General features: G+C 31.7%; 1 protein-coding gene across 1 annotated transcript in view; it reads left to right on the top strand.

Moving 5' to 3' along the window:
* LOC126807813 (disintegrin and metalloproteinase domain-containing protein unc-71) overlaps positions 1-14476 on the top strand; it is a 47692-nt gene that overhangs the window by 9838 nt on the left and 23378 nt on the right. The window contains exons 2-5 of the mRNA XM_050532650.2: positions 3004-3155; positions 3482-3564; positions 4551-4617; positions 14007-14089. Of these exons, the coding sequence (XP_050388607.1) occupies positions 3004-3155; positions 3482-3564; positions 4551-4617; positions 14007-14089 (385 nt within the window). The remainder of the gene's footprint in view (positions 1-3003; positions 3156-3481; positions 3565-4550; positions 4618-14006; positions 14090-14476) is intronic.

Genomic DNA, 14476 nt, shown 5'->3' with positions numbered 1-14476 from the left:
ATAGATCTATATTTTAATTAGATTGGCATTATCTTTTTCTCTATCTTGGCTAGAATGTAAAATTATCAACACTAGAGTGTTTTTAATGTGAATCTTGTGAGTTTTAATGTGTGTAACTGTCAAGATGCTAATCATCATTAGAGAATCTGCTATAATGGTGGAAGAGGAAGAGTGCTTGAAACATCTCCTAACATACTTAATCACAGTCGCAATCTGTGTAAAATCAATATTACACCATAATACAAGTTTAATCTTGTGTTGGAAATTTAATGGAAGTAACATACTATTATCCGACATCTTCTAAAAGCAATATCTTAATACATGTATCTGTGTTGGAAATTTAATGAAACTAAACTATTATCTGATGTCATCTTGAAGCAATATCTTGATGGAGATTTAATCTGCTTCAATACCTAATTAGATACACAAACTGATCAGACAAAAAAGAGATTTCTAAAGATTTTGTTATTAATATAAGCTTTCATAAGTTTTCTTTTGATTTCCTGTCTTAATATGAAATATTGCTTTCCAAGCGATCAATTAGAAACACTATATGTACATGTATGTGTACAAACGAACCCAGAACAAAAGATTATGTTATGAATATAAACTTACATAAGTTTTGATTTCTTTTCTTATTATGAAATATTGCTTTTCAAGCAACTAATTAAAACCATCAGATAGTGGTAAAAAGTTCTACATGTAGCAATTTATAATTTGATAATAATTGGCAGAAAATCATATACATGTACATATTAAATTCATTCCTTTCAAATTCTTCATACATTTAAAAATATTGTAGGGGTTTTACATTAGATCATATTATTGAATACTGACATGATAATAGATGATTGATTTTATACGAACTTGTCAGCCAAGTTTATTCAGGTACATTGTACGTCGTATTGAAAAAGATTTTATTTATCAATGAAGAGTAAAGATTGAAATGTTAAGAGGAGGGGGATAAGAAAACGTAAATTACGAAGTCTGGAAATAATGCACCTGTCTGTTACAGACATTGTCAAGCACAAATTTCGGCTTTGTCAGACACTTTTCTTCTGGTGTCTACGATAGCACCCTTGATGGAAGTGGACGTAAAACTCTAGTAAAGAACTAACGACTTTGTCAGGCACATATTTTCCTTTTTTCAGTGTTTTGATTTAGGATTGAGATATACTTGTACTGTTAATTCTATGTTTTTTTTAGCAGTTTAATATGCTGAATTATACACTATGAAAAATGGACCAATATCACATTTTTTCTACCAGTTTTTCTAACAATATACATGAAAAAACAACTCTAACACATGTGCAATACAGTTAATGTCAAATTTAGGTTCCAAGCCAAATTAATATCATTACAATGTGAATTGTCAAAGCTGATCAGATCTTAATCCTAACAGACAAGTACGTACCAGTACATGTTTCATTTCAGTTTCTTTACTGAATATCATGCATTATCTCAATCTGATTAAAACACAGATCCAATTTCGTTTCATTTTTATAGTTCAAAATTTTGATTTTACTTGTCTTTACCACACTTGGTGTAGGCCATCGAAAGTAGAAAAAACAAAACGAAATATAGATCTATATTTTAATTAGATTGGCATTATCTTTTTCTCTATCTTGGCTAGAATGTAAAATTATCAACACTAGAGTGTTTTTAATGTGAATCTTGTAAGTTTTAATGTGTGTAACTGTCAAGATGCTAATCATCATTAGAGAATCTGCCATAATGGTGGAAGAGAAGAGTGCTTGAAACATCTCCTAACGTACTTAATCACAGTCGCAATCTGTGTAAAATCAATATTACACCATAATACAAGTTTAATCTTGTGTTGGAAATTTAATGGAACTACATGTAACATCCTATTATTTGACATCTTCTTAAAGCAATATCTTAATACATGTATCTGTGTTTGAAATTTAATGAAACTAATACTATTATCTGATGTCGTCTTGAAGCAATATCTTGATGGAGATTTAATCTGCTTCAATACCTAATTAGATACACAAACTGATCAGACAAAAAAGAGATTTCTAAAGATTTTGTTATTAATATAAGCTTTCATAAGTTTTCTTTTGATTTCCTGTCTTAATATGAAATATTGCTTTCCAAGCGATCAATTAGAAACTCTATATGTACATGTATGTGTACAAACGAACCCAGAACAAAAGATTATGTTATGAATATAAACTTACATAAGTTTTGATTTCTTTTCTTATTATAAAATATTGTTTTTCAAGCAACTAATTAAAACCATCAGATAGTGGTAAAAAGTTCTACATGTAGCAATTTATAATTTGATAATCATTGGCAGAAAATCATATACATGTACATATTAAATTCATTCCTTTCAAATTCTACATACATTTAAAAATATTGTCTTGGTCATGTTTAGCATTATTAAAAAAAAACAACCCAATAACTGAAAAACATATACACATACCTTACAAAAAATTAATCTAAAAGTGTGATGATGTCCCATTTTGTATTCAGGACCCTACATGTATATGACCAGGACATACTGCACACAGGGATCTATCTATGTCAGAATAGATCTCTGCCCTAAATGGCCGCCACAGTAAAAAATTAGTATACTGTTTAGTAATGTGGTTCTACTCCATTTCACATCTATAAAGACTAAATAAACTTGTTCAATTTTATTAAATGGAAGCAGAATAAATACTGGACAAAATTCTCGAAGTATGCTCAGTGTTTTCGACTAAAATCGTAGATTTAGGACATAAAATATCGGTCAACTAGCTTAGTGTCTGTTCACAAGCAGAACTAACTGTAGACAGCCAGACTAAGTGTAGTATGCGACCAGGAGTGCCATGATATGTGTGTGTGAATGAGTCTCAAAATTGTGTTGTGTTTTTTTAGTTGTGGGGGTGGTAGTGTGGACAAATTCAAACACAACTCCAGACAGCACAAACGCTACCTAATTAATGTAATTATTTACTATAAAACTAATTCTGGACTGTTTTTTTTTATTTTCAGAGAGAAATGTAGAGAATGTGATGTTAAGAGAGGACTTCAATAAAAATTTATTAAAGAATATACCTCGTCCGTATCAAACAGTTATACCAGAACAGATACGACGAAATAAACTTACATCTATATCTACACAAGAACATCGAATACGACATCATGTAAGTACATGTAGGCTCTATCACATTGTTTCACCATTCTACTCAGGGTGGTGACAAATAGATTCATATAGAATTTTCCAAGGTGTCTTTTTCTCACGATAAACAAGCCATTCCCTCCATAATTTTTTGCCATGCAGAAGTTAACTGATTTAAAGGGATATTTTGTCCCACTGATTGACAAAGGAAACACTCTTGTCAGTAATTTGTATGACTGGTATCATGAAATGACTTTGTACATGTACTTGATCATGGTTGTAATTTTGAAAGGAAGTAAATAGTAGTCTCTCAACAACAAGTATTAATTTTTCTTATTTGTTTTATTTCAGGGAACTCATGAACATTATGAACATGTTACAATACAAATAAAACTTGATGGTAGAAAATATAAGATTAAACTAGAAAGAAATAAGTAAGTATATATCTACCAGTTTACTATTTAAAACACCTCAAGCACACTCTCCCTTTAGGTTCACAAATGGTTTTCAAGCACTTCAACTATAGAATTCATGAAATGAGGGGTTATGTTTAAGATACATATAACAAACTTAGTCCTTTCATTAAAATTGTTCTTGATTTACCATTGATTGTGATTTCTTTCTAAATTGATGTAAAAGAATTTGAAAAATCTTGATATTGTAACCAATTATAAATGTACTTATTCACCAAATTAGTTTTTGTTTTGTTTTCCTTAAAATTGTTTAGTTATTTACTAAGGGTTAAGTCAGTCATCCATACCACTTATTGACATATACCTGTATGTTATCAATAGTGTTTATATATTAATATAAGTACTTTTACCTCAACCTGTCATTACCCACTTGTTTCTTTCATCTAGTACTATCAATCTACCTCAGCTAGTACATACTTATCTTATATTCTTACAATGATATATGGTACACATACTACATTGTAAAAATTACTATGATATACACACATTGTATATACATTTATACAGTGTAAAACTTACCATGATAATAATATACATATATATATACATTGTAAAACTTACTATGATATACACATAAATACACTGGGGAACTTCCTAGAATATACATATTGCATACACTGTACCATTGTGAAACTTACTTAAAAATATTTATCTAAGTCCGCATAAAGGCTACATGATGGTATTCCCCTTTACATGTGTATTTGTAGAACACCTGATGGTACTCCCTATTTACATATATTTGTAGAACACCTGATGATATTCCTCATTTGCATATATTTGTAGAGCACCTGATCATATTCCTCATTTGCATATATTTGTTTAAAACCTCCCTAAATTCTAAGTGGGATATATTACTGTAGTATTCTAGGTTGCCGGGGGGGTGGGGGGGGGGGTGGGGGGGGTGAGCTTACTATGGTGATTATCATTGATGGATTGTTTACTTTCAGAGATCTGTTATCATCAGGGATTATGATCAAACATTATATGGCACCACAACAACAAGTTATATCAAAGGTAAGCATCTGTTATTAGTTATTATATAGACATCAACTTATTCTATATATCATATTAACATCCTCCTTTATTTGATAATAAAACATTTGACCTGGAGGAACTCTTAACCAAAGCAGTTGGAGATCTTCCAAAAGTCTGTCATAAAAATACGGAAAATGATTTGAACACCAGACTTGTTTAAACTTTCTTATCTCTTGGTGTCATGAGGGTAATTCATCTATGATTAAATCTGATTGGAGCCATTAAGAAGTGTGAAGGCAAAGTGATTATTGGTCTATAAGTCTGTTTCCAAGATGTGTATACAACCATTAAAGAAGATTTGGCATGGCTTTGAAGTTTTAGAGTCAATCGAAAGTGAATTGATCCGATTATTGTATTTGCGAATCAGATATAAAATTGCTATCACGTTATGCAGTAACTTTCGAGCTGAGGGCATTAATTTGATTATTTTATGAAACGATAAGAGTCAGGAATGGAATCAGAATCATATGAAACATTCATCACAAAGAAAAATGAATTATTACCCTTGGTTTAATATGCAATATTTCTGTCTGATATTAAATAATGATTTGCATTTTCTGTTCATATTCTGAAATGTGGACTAGTCGAATGGTATATTTCTAGCAGCAGATGTACAGCACCAGCTGTTAAACATAAAGACTATACCTTACTCATATCTTCTACCTTATTTTGCGCCAATTATGACATCAATTATGCGCGTATTTAAATATTTTGGATCAAACTAAAACATTGTTGAAAGATATAAATGGAAAAGGAAACGGTTACTATAAAGACTACCTGGTACATTATTGTACTCCAATTATGACATCATCGCCAATTATGATGCCAATTATGCACATAATTAAATACTATTGACCTAAATTAAAACTTCTCTTTGTTAAATATAAATGGACATGGGAAGAGAACAGTTTGTGGGTTGAATTCGAGTTAAGTTTCAGACATTATTACATGCTTTTGAATGTTGTCATATGGTTCACATGTGTTGATTCTCAAGCCGGTATACTTAGACACAGGGAAAACACAGATTTGCTCAATGTCGTGGTTTTAGATGCACCTCTTCAAGAAATGAAATTAATGTGTGTTGTATGCAAATAAAAACGATAATCATATAAATTATAACTTGGAATATTAATATGTACATAAGGTTAGGGCACATTTTTTTTGGGCGAGATTTTAGGTTAAGGTTAGGGTAAGCATTAGGGCTAGGGTTGGAATTGCCACTAGCCCTGTTTAGATTTCGTGACCTTTGACCAATCTGGAAGTTGGCCTTATGAATTAGATCGAACCCTGAAAAGCCCTGTCTGTATATGCTACATGTTTGTGATCAAACTATTAGATAGCTGCAAGTGGTGATATTTGATAAGATGTTTCTAGTAGGTTATATACATGTACATGTAGTGGAGTACATACTTCACTTTCTCTATTCTTATATACATTATTAAAGAAGAGATTATTGTCATAGTGCACTTGAATATAAATATACAAGTATAATTTATTACATGTGTACCAAACTGTTTTAAATGTTGAACATAATAACATTTAGATCTATCATAAATATTACTAGTGGAGAATGTACATATATAGATACTCTCAGGGGGCATGTTCAGGAATTTGAGCTGTGGGGAATCTAGGGGATAACCTGAGAATTTCTGCTCATTTAGATGCATACATGTACAGCTGTATGGGATTTGAGTGGAGTGACGTCAAAACAACAGTAATGGTTCGAATGTTTGTTTGTTGGAGGTTATTCGATGAATGTAGGAAAAAATAAATATGCTCTGCACTAACAGAGGTGGTCTGGTTCCCGCCCCCCTCCCCCATCTGGGTACGGGCCTGACTGTTTATAGGTATATGGTCGCCATCCACACTTACATGTATGGTTATAATGTTATAACAAAAAAAAACAGATATAAGCAATGTCCTGTCTAAGTGCAATTACAGATTCAAAACAGACCCAAATTATTTTGTTTATCATGCTATTTCAGGAAAATAATTTCTGATATTTCAATCTGAAATTATATAGGCTGTTATTTATTTTCGACATCAGAAATTCAATTTTAAGATAATCAGTAACATATTCTCCACCCTAATTGTATTTTAAGAGCATGGTGTTTTATGTACCAGTAAAACCATTACAGGGTATTTTAGTAACCATTAGTTAAATCCTTCATTCATTTTTTCCCTCATTTACAAGCTTGGAAGAATTTTTTTTTTAGAATGTTTTAATGGAAATCTTTTAGATGGTAAGAACTGGCTTCTGGCTGTCTGCCAGATCTGATGATGTAGACCTTTCTCTAGTTTCCCAAGGAAACAAAGGGTTAAATCTTGTCAGCAGACTGGTTCTTTAACAAGCTATGGCAGAAATTCTTAAAAATGCCATCACTCCATGCTAGCCATCAATTTTACTAGACATGTATCTCCCTTGCACCATTTACAAAGACAAATAAACAGTATGTAGTTAACATTACTGTAATGTTGCTTTCACATGACACAATCTGTCAATACAGTAAGCAATATGTTATTCTTAAGGGTTTTGTTTCAATAAAAACTACTTTTGGTGGAGGAATTGTTTTGTATACTCTGTTTATACGCTTCAGTTTCAAAAAAAAAGACTGGCGAGGCACATGAATCAGTTTTAAAAACTCAAAATTATCGATTTTAGCTGTCTGAAGGCAAGCACATTTCATTACTTTTTGTGGAAATTTGTAGTTTCAAGTAGGATATTTTAGTGATAATGATAATAGGTGTAGTTTTATTTGATGTGGAATAACAAATTACCCAAAAAAATTCTGATATTCTCAAAAATTAGTATCTTGGATGCAAACTTGTATGGCCTTTAAATATAAATTGATCTTAATACATTGTACAGGTGCATGTAATAACCAGGTATTTTGATTCTATTAAGTCTGTTCCAGGTATTAAAAATAAATACTTCAATGTACAGGATATTAAAAGACACAAGTTGTTTCTATACTTATTCTTGTTGAATGGTGAAACACTAACAGGACGTATCCATCTGTTGCTAGGGTATTTACATAACACAATTTATACAAATATCTTTGAAGTAGGATGTATTCGCACTCTGATAATCTTTAAACCTTTTCATGTAAAGAGTTTAATTTGAATCAGATATCATGTCTGTTAGTGTGTAACCTCACGCTTGGCATTTGATGTAAGCAGAAATATATATATTCTACTTTCACTTAAAGTGGTCGAGTGGTCTAATGTGTGCACTTTAGATCATTAGGTCTGTCATTGAGTCAAGTGGTATGGTTCAAACTTTTACATGATAAGGAGTAGGGTCACTTGCCAAACCTTGTGGGTTTTCTCCGGGTTTTCCTGTTTCCGCCCACATCTTAAGACTGCCCTCTCTCTCTTCCCCCCCCCTCTCTCCCCCCCTGTGTATTTAGCAGGATATTTACTGTAAAATCTGTTTAATATAAGCCATATGTGTATTTACTTTCAACATCAAAAGCTAAGGAACTTATGGTTTATGTAATACATGTAATAAGTGTAATTATAGATGTTACGATATTAATTATTAAAATATATAAATAAACATGTGGTACAGTGTATTAGGTAAATCCTAATGAGATCAGTAATTATAGGTCCCTGCTTAGATAATTTAAACCATATGGTCTAATATAGGCCTACTCCTTACATCCTAAGTTTATGTCTTTTATCTCCATTTCAAATTTAAAAACCATATAGGAGTGTTAAAGATACATTATGTAAGATTTTGATTAAGAGCTGGTTGTTCTTGTTATAATAGTTCCAAAATAGATAATGCTAACTGAATATATTGAAAATTTCATTCATATTACTTTATTCTGAGCAAAGTTATCAGTGTTTGTAGTTTTAACAAGATGTGTTTATTGTCATAACCACGGCGCTGGTTATTCCAGACTTAGCCTCGCTTCTCCATTTTAAATTAAATCATTAAATGGACGAACTGTTCTAATTTCTAATCTTCATAAAATCAGAGCCATCCGATGACCTAGGCAGTTGATTGTGGTCTTGTCATGTAAATGTCTAATTAATAATTTATATAACATTTAAGGCCAAACGAAAGACCTGCAACAGGCAGATTTATCTCTTGAATAATGTATCTAAATAAAAGGTACATGTAGTATTAAACCATATAATCTCGAGCATTATACTTGTAATACTCTTGAATGTCAGTAAATAGGTGTGACTAAATGGAACATTTATTTCCAGATAGATTAAATGATGAGAGTGTTTATTATTCGAGCACTGCACAGCCAGTCACTTAAAGTTTTCCATTAACAGTATGTCATTTGAATATAAAGAGAGAGAGAGAGAGAGATGGGGTTTAACGTCCACTCGACACAAACTAGGTCATTTCGGGACTAACATATGGTTTAATTTTATTTCCATAATTCGCTTGCGCGTAGGGGTCTTTAGCAGTGGGAGGAAACCACAGGACCCGGAGAAAACCGACGAGGTTGGACAGGCACCCCTACTCCTTGCCACGTACAACCGGGGATTCGAAACCACGCCAGTCGACTCAATGACAGACTGTATGATACAGCGCGCGCACGCTAACCATTCAGCCATCCAACCCCCCCGAATATAAAGAGAGTGAACTGATTAAAGTCAGTCTTCACAAGCTAATCTTAACAAATCATTGCTGATATCTTTTAACAGCTTATATACCCTTATTTAAATTTTACAACTATAAGAGGATCATATCCTGCTAATGATATACATATTTTTCATCCCATTCTAATTGACTAGTGCCCCAAATGGAAAGATCCTGAAAAATTTTATTGACCAACATCAGGATGGAACCTGGAACCTGGCTCCTTTTTTTTTGATAATTAGACGTGCAAGTGCAATGTGAGGCTGCAATCATTACATTGCCAATATCCACTTCAAGACATGCTTTCTTTGTCTGCTCGACAGCCATTTCCCTGGACTATTGGGAACTGAGCTTGATGCTTATTATAAAAGAGAATATACAGTGTTTAATAAGAACCGTCAGTGAACGTTAACAGACATTGGTTTCTAGCGTTGAATAATACAAGACAATATATATCCGTGCATAGCTGCGATGAATTACATTTAAAAGATTACATTGGTACACACTAAGATCAACTAATCAATATTAATGGTTACATAGCTAGACAGATAATTTGAATAGATGATTGAAAACAGAAGTAATTTGAATACTTTCTCATAAAAGAGAGTGATCTTAAAAACTCTGACACAGACTTTTAATCATGATTATATTGTTGCTTATTGAAACTGTATTCCCCATTACAATTAAGATCTCAAATTGTATAGAAAAACCTGACCAAATGAAATGAAAAGAAATGGAGATTAATGTCCTACTCTTTTTTACCAACTGAGTGAAGATGGGCATATATTTATGCCATGAAGTGTGCTACAAGATACCTTTTTCCTTGAAGCTGCGCAATGGCCTACTCTTATTTAGAATTCTAACTCTTAATGGTTCTTTTACAAACATGCTGATGTGTATACAGGACCTCTGTTTTTTGTATCATCTGAATAACAAGACACTGTTCCTTGCCACGACCTCTTTCCTGCACCACAGACAAGGGGAAACCACGCTGGAAAATCCCAGGGAACATTCTCCACTAACACTGCGATTGAACCCCTTTACTTCCTGGTCAATGAGCCAGCTCCTTTCCCACTGAACTACCACTGCTGAGTAACCTTTAGCCCCTGGAATTCAATTAAATGGATGGATGCAGTGGTTGCATCAGGCAGGGTGAAATAAAAGATTATATTCAGAGTTATTGAAAATGAACACATTGAAGATGTTGGTTAAAGCCCAATTGGAAATGTTGAGAATAAGAGATTCAGGACTATATATGCTACAGAGTCTTAGCACATTTACAGTGAATGCCATGATGAACAGGAAAATTAAAATTCAAGTTTTTTGTTGATGCTTGTTTTAAGGGGATTGAATTTTTGGGACATAAACTGGGTGGAATTATTTTTAGACCAAAGCAAGCAAGGTATTAAATTAGATGGAATTATTCTTGGATTTTTAGGCCTAGGTAAATTTATGATACTTGACCCCAGTGACCTTTTTCTGACTGACTTGGCAGTTGTACATGTACTAATAAACAGTGGGAAGTAAAAACAAATAGAGCATCTACAACTACAAATTACCTATTACTATAAGTAAACACAATATATTATCTTACCTGCTACCATAATAATAGTATGATATATTAGAAGTACATCAACATCCACTTTTTTTCAAAAATCAACTTGATTGTGGATGATTTTTAACATAATAATATGTTTATCATCATCATCATGGCCTTGCTTCTCGAACAATGAACAATCGAAGTATAAAGCATAACAGTGAAATATTCCAGCAGTAGTGGTGGCATGATTGTCAAAAAGAACAGGGACAATCAATTATATTTACAATAATTATTTTCCCTATTTCAATTTTACAAAAAAAAAGATAGAAAAGTGTTCTTTATATAATAATTTAAATGATTTAAACAAAAATAATTACCATCTTGATCTGTGTATGATTTAACAAATTTGATAAACATTGACCAATAAACATGTACAGGTACTCTTGGATTAAATGTCTAGTAACCGAAACTCTGTATTTGTCTGGTTTTGTGCCTTTAGTGATATACATGTAATTGGGAAATGGTCCCCCTATATAAATATTAAAAGCAGAAAATTAAGCTCAGTCAATTTTAGTTAATTACCAGTAAGTCAGTTATTGGGTGTGTCGCGGAACGATTTGATTTACCCACTATATATACCATCACAGATCAACATTTTTCCTTATAGAAATGAATAAAATCATTAGAGCTCTCATTTGGCTTTCGAAATTTTGTAAAGCAAAATTTGACATTTGGCATTAATGAGCATAAGGATTTTTAAATGATTATGCTCATTAATGCCAAATGTTAAATAATTCCTTCATTTTATTATGATAGATTTAAGAAATTAAAATTTTGATTTAAAACTGGTACTTGTATAGGTCATGACTTTATCTTCAAAGATCACACACATTGACTTATAATGGTGTAGAATATTTTGTTTTTTGTCAAACCATTAAAACTGTGTTGAACCTGATAGATTGCAGGTTTTTCCCCACTGGTACAGTTAATGTCAAAACCAAACTCTAACCTAATTGTTGGTGTGTAGATACATGGGTCGATGGTGATTAGTATTCAGATGAAATACCGGGAGAGCGAGCTATAGGGAATAGAAATTAAACATACACATAGACCAGGATAAATTGTTTATTTCTGCTTAGTAGGCAAAACATTGCAAATAGCAGCGTGTAATGATGAACAAGACATGTTTTCATCTGGCTTACATAAATATTTCATGCAGAGTTTTCTGTTTATGAATGATTTTTTGTTTGGGTATAATGAATAATATTTTTATGCAAAATATAAAATATGAGCTAGAGCAGGTTTATGAAAATGAACTATTGATTGAAAATAAAGCTATTCATGCAGGTCATGATTCAGTTTTAAATAATTTGAACACTTTATAAGATATTCCAGAAATAGTTTAATAATCTGTATCGACATTGCTAAATAAAGTTTGATAAATTATAAAAAAAAGTCATTGTTTGGTATAGAGTTCTCTTAGCTAATATACTTTGGTTAGTACTTGATCAATCGCAGGTATTATCTCAGCCTTTTCAATAGTGTGATGAAGCCAATGTGAGAATTTAATGTCATAGTACCACCTGATGCCAAATTATCATTCTGTTTGCTTTAACATTTGGTAATATCCCGAACATTCTGGAATTAATCTGAATATTTCTGTTTCCATTATATATGATTAATTGAAACATCATTTCTCAAATTATATCTGAATGTGTACACATTACCTTAACTTAAAGTAGCTAAGTCTCTAACTCAATATCATCCATTGAAAACACGAATTATTTATCAATTCAAATCAACATTAATGTTGTAATCTTACCAGGAAAAGGTAGGCTTCTGATATCCAATATTTAAGACAAAATAAACGTTTTACCATTTGTACACAAATCGTGTACCATAGTGCGTTTCAGCGTCACTTGTAACAAGTGACCAGAAAGAACATTGCTAGACATATTCAACAACTCATGTCAAACAGTGACGCTATATCTTATATGGAGGGCATGCGCAATAGACTGCAATAACCAGACGCTAGAAATTGGCATTTCCTTGAGACACATGCCGTATTTCGGTGGACATAACTGATTTGAATTAAAGTCAAAATGGAAACAATTGAATGTAAATCAGTTTATATACAATCAGATTACATTATTATATGCGTTGCGACACATTTGGGTCAATTTCTAGGTCCCAAATATTAGCAATTTAGCTCCTTTAAGCGAAGGGTGTTTTGGTCACATTTATTCTGGCAATTCTGTTACAAAGACAAGGTCCCCATAGGATTTGGGAACAGACTCAATCTACATCTAGATTAAATGAATTTATTTTGCAAAGTTTCCATGCCTTATCAAAAATAACCCACAGCCAAAATTTTAAAGTGGAATCTCTAGATTAAAGACTTCTGCCCATGGGTTAGATTATATATACATGTATTTACGGAGAATAGTTGAATTAAAATAATAATTTACATTAATAGTCCACAAAGTGTTATGTGAGATTTTATTATTTGAAATGAATTCAATCTGTTAAAAGTCATTATTTGTTTACTGTCATGGCCTCTTACAGTAAACCTATAAAAAGGTTAATATGCAGTCTATCAATTTTGTGTTGGCATATTTTGTTTTATATTTTGATGTGGTACATACCTTCCAGGTAATCTATAAGATTTATTTTGACTTTAGTTTATAGTTTTATGCTATGAATGAGTTCTTTGTTTTGAGTTCTTTGTGCTTGTTTTGATGAGTGGTAATCATTTGTAAAATTACACCATGCTTTTTTTAAAAGTATACATGTAGGAGTTGAGCATTATTCAGTTATACAGACAACAAAAACTAAGCTGTGAAACTTTGTACAGCATACATATTATATAACAGATAATCAGAGTTATATAGTAAACAGTTGTAGTTTATATTTCAGACTTCAGACCATGTTGTTTTTTTTTTTAAAATCATGTTTTATATATAGAGTAGAAGATGGTATTGTTTTATCTTTCATACTGCAGAACATTATGGTTTTTTTTATCAGGTTATGTTTTATATATTAGAGTCAATGGAATATTGTTTTATGTTATATATTTTAAACTACATAACATTGTTTTATTTTGTATGTATAGCACATTGTTTGTATAATGGTATTGTTTTATATTTCAGACTGAGGAATATTGTATCATGGTATTGTTGTATATTTATATTATTTTTTGTATCATGATATTGTTTTATATTTCAGACTGTTGAACATTGTTTTTATCATGGTTATGTTAAGAGAGATGAATGGTCCAGTGTTGCTGTTAGTACTTGTAATGGTATCAGGTGAGTCACAACACCAATTAATAAAATCGCAGGATTCATAGTTAATTGAAGGAACAATTACTCTTTCTTGTCACAGTTTCAACAGTTTCTCAGCGAAACCAATTATCTAACGAAAGCATTGTGAGTTTGCATGTATTACAAGACATAGGCTTATGAAGCGTGATTAGGCAAAATCCAAATGCTCTTATTATTAGGTGGAATAAATCTCTTAAAACACATCATTACGAAAATAGGATAAGATACTTTAAGAGTACAGCTGAGTATTTGAAAAATTATGTGTCATTTTCCTACAATACGTGGAAACATCATTGAAAAGAACACAAACTGTGTGATTTGACGATATATTTGGACTAAAAATATATTCAAACTAATCAATCTATCAAAAAT

This window comes from Patella vulgata, chromosome 9 (assembly GCF_932274485.2).
Source record: "Patella vulgata chromosome 9, xgPatVulg1.2, whole genome shotgun sequence".
Taxonomy (NCBI): Eukaryota; Metazoa; Mollusca; class Gastropoda; family Patellidae; genus Patella; species Patella vulgata.
This window is presented reverse-complemented; position numbering and strand designations above follow the sequence as displayed.